Source organism: Chrysemys picta, chromosome 1 (assembly GCF_011386835.1).
Source record: "Chrysemys picta bellii isolate R12L10 chromosome 1, ASM1138683v2, whole genome shotgun sequence".
Taxonomy (NCBI): domain Eukaryota; kingdom Metazoa; phylum Chordata; order Testudines; family Emydidae; genus Chrysemys; species Chrysemys picta.
In genome coordinates, this window is record NC_088791.1 from 221,426,199 (window position 1) to 221,434,425 (window position 8,227).

Below are 8,227 nucleotides of genomic sequence, written 5' to 3' on the forward strand. Positions count from 1 at the left end.
ACTATTATGGGTGAAATCCTGGCCTCATTGAAGGTAATGGGAATGTTGGTATTGATTTCAATTGGGATATCACCCTATAAATCTAGCTATCACATCTACATCTGTCTCATCTTTCTAATTTTGGCACTACTGCAGGTTCAGACCATCGCAGGAAATTTGGGTTGACTGAATTATTTATTGAAAATAATAGTACATGCTAATTTACCACCACCCCATTGTCAAATGCCTCCTAAGCAGATTCTAATTTCTGCAAGGGTATTCAGTATTCACAAGGATTATGCAAAAAAATGTCAAACTATGGGTTGTTCTTGAACTGTTCACGTTAATTATTTGCTATTCATGGTGTGTGATTGGTCAATAAGGTCACATGATACTGTTTCTGCTCCCTGATTTCAGGAATTAAACATTCTGAACAGCAGAATGATGAATAACACACAATTTTTTTGGATGAGCTGTCATGAGTGGGTGACCATCCAGATAATACGATCCCAGATGAATAACAGCAAATACGTTGCAGTACTTGTATTTGCTAATCATTTTTTCATTATTCAACACAAGAAACAGTCTATATTAGGTAAATAAATTAAAAAGCATCAGAAAATAAATCCAAAGGCATCAGAAAACCCAGAACAACAGGTTCCATATATTTTAAGAGATTTTTGCTTATAGCTGATAGCCTCCTTTGATGACTCTTCTCATACTGTGTAGTAAGTAGTGAGTAGTCCTATTGATTTGGGCAATAAAATACTATCTTAATGTGCATAAGGGTGGCAGAACCAATTCAGTGTTGCCAAATCTCACAATTGTATTGTGAGTCTCACACTATATAACATTTTTCTTAAAGCCCCAGCACTGGAGACCAGAGGTTTTGTGAGAATCTCAGGTTTTGCGTTTTCTTTTTTCCCCATTGTTTTAGTCCTTGTGGCTAAGAAGGAAAGCTGGAAAATGTGACCTCAGTGCACAGCAAAACAGAAAGCAAATTAAAAAAAAACCCAAATGTATTATTTCTAAAAAAAAACCCTCATGATTTTTGGGGGTCTGCCTCCGGATTTTTGAAAGCTCAAGGCAGCAGTATTGAAATCAGGCCTTTAATTTGGAAATCCTTCACTCAGAGCAGGAGGGAAAATGGATTCTTCCTTGTCACAAGTTATACAGCTTTAAAATAGGTACATGGTTAACAACAATGCTTTCTAAAAATAATTATATCACAGGGACGGTGGCAAATTAATCTGTCAAACAGTGTACAAATAACACAGAGATGATATATAAAATTGCTTTTATACAAATTAATAAAATAGCCAGTTTTATTTACAATTCCATTTCCCATTCTGTTGCATTGCAAAGTGTATAAAACAAGCACATCAAATGCTGTCAGAGGAAACTGCCTTCCCCAGCCTTCTCTTACAGATTTCTAAGGTTGATTTGCATATTTGTACTAATGTATATGAATAAGTAAACTTCAACTATATTTTTAATTGCATTAAAGAAAATTCTACCATATGTGGAATTAAAATGCCCACTTTCTCTTTCCTATGTTATTTTTTGCATCATCCCCATAGCTTGGCTTATCATTTTCCACAGTCAAACACATGAATTACTTTAATATACCATTTGGACTTGTACTTATTCATTCCTTCTTTTTAAAAATAATTGTCTTCAATGGCTACGTGTGTTAGCCACATATGATTAAACTAAAAGCTAGAAATGTGTCTTCGGTGTTCATTTCTACCCGGTTACTAGGGAAGTAAAGGTTACTAAGGGAAGTGGTGTTTTATCACACATTCAGCATTGCACAAAAATAGCCTAAATGTTTGCATTAAGGAAAGGCTCAACAATTTTTTTCTATAAATTTAGTACCAAAGGAGCTATTTTGGATATTGGGAATGTATGTTTTCTGTTCAATACATATATCTTGCAGCTTGTATGACAGTGAAAAATCTTATTTAAAACCCTAAAATGAACAATTTGCTTCAGAGCTTGAAGGCACAGCTAAACATTTCATAACCTAGGCAGTTCTCTAAAGCTGAGCCGCATTTCTGGTGGGGGTGGGAGAGACAGCACATCAGACATCATAAAGACTTTGTCTCTGAGGGGGCTGGGCTGATGTGGCTGCACAGCATGTGAGATCAAAAACCATATGTGCTGCTCTGTTTCAAATGACCTTTTCTCATAACCAGGTTTCTTGCCTGTAATTTTTGTAGTGAATTTAATACTGGTGAAAGTTGCTAGATTGACAGCGCTACAGCCTAAACCTAAACCCGTCTGTTTATTATCCACAGTATAGCTATAGAAGAGTCAGGAGCATCATAGTAGGTCTGATTCTCCCCTGCCTTGCACCTTATGTGCTCACTTACACTTGTGCTACGTGAAAGTAAGATGCTACCATATTTAGAACTCTCTTTTCACACTGTGGGGAATGTTTTGCAGCCACTGTGCACTCACTTTGCACTGATATAAATGGCTACACATGGTGTAAAGCAATGGAGAATGAGCCCCAGTATTCTTCAAATCTGACCTGGAGGGATCACCATCAAAAACTGGTGACTGTAGGGTGACCAGACAGCAAGTGTGAAAAATCGGGACGGGGGTGGGGGGTAATAGGAGCCTATATAAGAAAAATACCTATAAAATCCGGACATCTGGTCACCCTAGGTGACTGCATATATTCATTCAGTGGTTTGCCTCTCTATTGAGGATCCTGACAATAGGACTAATTCACATCAGTTGTGAAGTAATCACGTCTCTACTGGAAACTGGGCTGGAAACTCATCATATACTAACAGCCGATGAAGTGGGCTGTAGCCCACGAAAGCTTATGCTCAAATAAATTTGTTAGTCTCTAAGGTGCCACAAGTACTCCTGTTCTTTGTGCGGATACAGACTAACACGGCTGCTACTCTGAAACCTGTCATTATGCAAGGCACTGCATTTAGCCGTCTGGAGTGGAAATCCATCATCATATACTATAGGCCACCAAACAGCCAGCAGATGGTAACACTCTTTGGACATTATTGACTTCTGGTGCATTTGGACCAGTGACCTAGAAGGGAAAGGCTCTATATCCAATTACCATTTGCCTGAGCCATCCTATGTTCACTTACACACACACTGCCTGAGCCATCCTATATTCACTTACACACACACATACACATTGAATTATAATTTATCAAAGCTGCAATCAAATAGCTACAGGTCAAGTTCATGAGTCATCAATCTAAATGCATGCCAAAAAAGGTAATGTGAAGCTACTGGCCACAGTACCACAAATACATAATATTGGGCCAGCTCCTCAACTGGTTTAAATCAGCATAGCTCATCGATTTAAATGGAGCTATACCAATTTACACTGAGGAGCTGGTCCTCTGTGTCTAGTGCTCTAATTCTTTTAAAATATATTGCTCCGATATTGCTATGGTTTTCTTTGCAGAGACCCAGTGCAAGCAGATGCTCACCGCCACTCTAATTGACCACGACTCGCATACATACAACGTAGACTGTAACACTCTTGAGTTTAGTCATATGCTACTTCCTGTGCTGGCTGATTAAGATCAGAAGCTAGGATGTGATTGTCTAAACGATTTTTCAGAGACTCAATTAACTGGTTTCCTGTACCTTTTCTACAATGCATGAGGAAGAAAATGAAAGCCTAAAAATCTAACACCACAAGCAAAGATAACATGACTTTATTTTCTAATGGACCACCCTAAACATAATGGAATTATCCTGAAGCATTTTTGCCAACAGATTTTCAATGGATTAAATCAGCATTTCACTGAGTCCCAGTTCTTAGAATATGTAGACTTCCTTATTAAACACTTGATCATATAAGATGCTGAATGCCTTCAATTTTCATTGACTTCAGTGGGAGTTAAGGCCACACAGCATTTTACAAGATTGGGCCTTTATTCTATTCATAAGTATTAAGCTAGAGGAATCAAGTTGTGCACTCATGCTGGTGAGAAGTCAGTCAAGAACAGAATTCATCCTGCGAAGTGGTGAGTGCTCCCAGTACCTTTTGAGTACGGACTAGGTGCACTGAGCATCTTGCAGGATTAGACCCCTGATCTATGTCTTACTCAGGGAAAAGGCTCAATGAAATCAATGGGGTTACCCCCAGGGATGAATTTGTCTCCATTGCAGTTCATTCACATGGCACCCCTGGGTACAGCTGATCCTGCATCAAGAAGAAAGTGCAGGACCAAGTCTTACATACACCGAATAAGCTAAAATATTAGTGATCTTCACAGACCATCCCCACATCCATATGAAAAAAGAGTCATTTCAGGCTGCAATATGCTTAGCCATGAAATCCTGGAGAAAATGGATGAAATCCTGATGCCTATTGCCTTTAAAATGGGTCCAGAATTTCACCCAATGCCATGTGACAGGGAAGGGAGATGAATGTGTACATATGAATTTTGCGAAGCAGGTTATCTGAAATGGCATGCTACTGTCTCCTGGTTTACAAGATTGTTTTATTCCATAATTGATTTTTATTTTTTAAATTAACATGGATTTTATCCCCAAATTATTAATTTAAAATTTTACAAACAAGATTCTAGGTCAGATCATCATACAGTGACTAATAAGACAGACATTACCCAATGGAGTTCTGAACAGATCCAAACAATATTTAATTCTGCTGAATTTCATTTGCACAGAATACCCTTTATTAAACGATCCTTAATAGTTTTACTTTTAGCACAACACAAAGAATGAGTGGTCAACAATAAGCAAAAGAGTCTGGCTACCCTTGTTGCTGTCTTCATGTATTTATTCTAAAAATTTAAGGTTCAGTTTATTATTGTATGGCCTACTAAACTGAATGCAGATTAATTACATATTTGCGGGAAGAAAGTGCAGTTCAAGGGTGAAGATACAGTATGGTTTCTATAAAAGGAAATGTTTTAAAAAAATACAAAAATGCTGATTTATCTCAAGTTTGAAAAATAAATATTAGAACGAAGCATATTTACAGGAAAGCAAACAAAGTTAGCTGTGATGCATATAAATAGGAATGAAAGAAATCTATTTTAAGTGTTGTAGGACTGAAATTGGCAAGAACATATATCAAGAGCCAAAAACATGGTCCTTTTTTTTTTTTTTTTTAAATAATCTCCAAAGGTCTTCTAGCATCCCACACGTTAACACAGGCACTTACGCTTCATCCTGTGATATCACTGTCCAAAAGATAGCACATCAATACCATCCAGGTTTTAAAACATTTTATTTGCATATTAAAAAAATTGTGCATTCCAATAATTAAAATCATTTGAACAAAAAAAAAAAAATGGCACTCGATTAACTGCATTTTACAGCTCGCAGGACCTTGGTACAGCTTTGCATTTATTCGTGTGTTACTAGTTTACTGTAGTCCCACCCAAGTTCTTCTTTCATCAACATGCAAGCTCTTTCATGCCACCAGGACCAAACCCAGACAGGCAGATGGAAAGGCAGCGCGCCTTCATTCAGTGTCAGTAGTTCTCTCTATTTTTTGATGTGAAAGGGGCAGTACAGTCATTTAAACTTTATCCAACCTCTTTGCATCTTACAAAGTTAAACAGCTAAAAGAAGTAAAATAAGAAGGCAATGCTTGTGGAATGTACAGTGCATAATTTGGAAGGGCAGATTTCATTACGATTCACCCGCTTGCTTCTCCTGTTCAATTGCTGGAAGAGAGGAAAAAAAATAAGAATTTTAAAAATAAAGATGAAGTACTTTACTTTTTTTAAATATAAACTTTATATTTTTATGGAATATAGAAATCAATTGTAGATTTATAAAATTGGTAGAAAATTATCTTAATTGCAAAATGTACTACATGTAACTTTACAGTGGTTCAGAAATTTTATATCTATTCAGTAATCATACACATTTCACATAATGTACATGTATAAAAACTGTCTCTCTACCCTGTCTTTATCTTTTCCTTGCCTTTTCCCTCTCCCTGTTAAATTATACATACTTACTTTCTTTTGAAGGCAGTGGATTTTTCTCTTGCGTTTCTGTTTTCTTCAATTTAGTCTTGTCAAATTTCTCAATTTCAGCCATATCTGGTTTGTCGGACATTTTTGCAGATTAATCTGTACGTGGAAAGGAAAGACAGTTAGACTCCTCCACCTTTTATTCAGAAATGCGTTACTCACTCCTTGATCTCCAGCCAGCAACCCCGCCTCCAACTCCCTCTTTAAGAGGTACGTAATAGCCTCTCTCTTTTTTTTTTGGTAATAAGATATATATTCAGCGAAATAAAATTCATCGTGTAACATGTGGGGTGAAATGGTATGTACAAATCTAGCCAAGGCTGATTAAGGAGTTTAAAACAAAATCAATGCAGGAAATATGTTGTTTTATCATCAGATCATTTTTTTAAAAGTGGAAATGTAATCCATTATCAAAACAATTGCCTATTGTTGAGACTGTTTTCTTCTCATTAAAATCTCTTCAATGTTTCCACGTTGTTCTGAAGAGAACAATAGGAGGATAGTGCCTGGAAGAAGCTATTTATCTTCAAAAAAAGATTTAATGCACACACACAAATTTAAAAATGTAAAATAATGCCAATGCCAAGCAAGTGGACTATGCTAATCACATTCTCCACCTTGGGGTCTGTCTGCTCTTTCTTCCCTTAGCACATTTGGATGAAGTCCTGCATTCTTTTCTCCTCACAAAGAACTGCATGCAGCTGCAGTCTGAGGAAGCTCAAACCACCGCCCTTGCTCTGTTTGCTGCCTTTCTCCTTCTCAGCAATGCAGCCACACATTCAACGCTGCCTGGATTTAAACAAAGATTTTCTTGTACAGATGCACACACAAACACTCACCCCCTCTTTCAGCAGCGGAAGGTTTAAACAATACCACCTCCCTTTGCTCCCCTCCCTGTATTAGGAGTTTGAGATTTTAGCACACATCTGCTTGTAGTAAATTCCCTTCTAAATAGCAGGGAAGGAAGAAGTAATGCGTAGATCAACAAAATCTCCTGTTGGTGGGTCACAGATACTAAAATAGTCAATTAGTGTCGACAAAGATGCCAGCCTTTTTTGTCAAGCCAGAACAAAGGAAATCGAGAGGGCTTCCCCCATTCTTTCCTTAGACTCGCATTTAACATTTTCACTCAATCTGTCCAACTTTAACGACGCCACTAGTCTTAAGCACTGGCTTACAATTAACATCTCTTGGGTGCATTTGAAAGCATCAGGAATATTCCATCCTGAAATTTAGTAACAAAGCAAAGGGCGTTGAAGAAGGACTTGGGTTAAAAATCCACACTCCTCAGCACAGACACGGGGAAATGCATGCTAATAAAAGGGGAGAGCGAGGGAAAGAAAACCATAGTTGAAATATAAATTGTAGCCTCACCACTGATGCTCTGCACAGAAGTAACTCAAGTCTTTGCAGCTGCTGCTCTGGACTGTAGTATAAGCGCTGTCTCTGCATGAGCGGTTATATCCTCACTTCTATGCAAATGAGAGTGATGTCATTTTAGTCGGCTTAACCCTTTCTCTACACTCCCACTTCCTGGCTTCCTTTTGTATGTTGTTATTATTAACTATTATTATTTATTACACCGTGCTAAAAAAGCAAAAGCCAGCAACCAGCTCCCCCATGGAAAGCATTCGTTTTGTAGACAGCTGTCCCTGAAAAGAATGTTAGGGAATTTGTGGGTGTGAGATTCGTACTAATGCCAAACTATCACAAGGCAAGGCCTGTTGTAGCAGCTAGGACATGACACGCACCCCCGTACTAGAAAACGGGCATCGTAAATACAACACAGGGGGATGCTATCTCTGTGGTCCTAATGCAATGATGGAAGGCGGGAGGGGGGTGAAATGACAATGTCACTCCATGGTTCCCCTTCATGTCGATGTGAAAGGATTTTCCCCTTATATTTTTGTTGACAGCGATTATTGTCTTCTGGCCCTTGAACACTGTCTGACATCAGGTGGGTTATTGCATTTGGTGCTAAAATCCCAGCTGGGGGGGGGGGGGAGGAATCCCATTTTAAAATCACTCTAGTTAGAACAATACCTTTTTAACAGATGATAACTCTGGGCCATATCATGCCACCCATTATTAAGCAGAAATCTCAGTTGAAATTAATGGGAAGTTTTGCTTAAAAAATCAATGGCAACAATATGCTGGCTCCAGAAAATAGCATAACAAAGTGCTTACTGTTTGTAATTGCTGCTTTTCTTTCTTCATTTTTACTTCCTCTTAGTGTGTCTGAA

The 8,227-nt window shown here is 38.0% G+C and overlaps 1 protein-coding gene across 1 annotated transcript; it reads right to left on the reverse strand.

The window, feature by feature from the left end:
* Positions 1-5,210: 5,210 nt before the first annotated feature.
* Positions 5,211-7,456, reverse strand: TMSB4X (thymosin beta 4 X-linked). The gene is made up of 3 exons (XM_005287768.5): positions 7,359-7,456; positions 5,970-6,083; positions 5,211-5,669 (listed from the first exon to the last, which is right to left on the reverse strand). The coding sequence occupies exons 2-3, from the start codon at positions 6,067-6,069 to the stop codon at positions 5,635-5,637; spliced, it is 135 nt and encodes a 44-aa protein (XP_005287825.1). The 5' UTR covers positions 6,070-6,083; positions 7,359-7,456; the 3' UTR covers positions 5,211-5,634.
* Between the last annotated feature and the right edge of the window lie 771 nt (positions 7,457-8,227).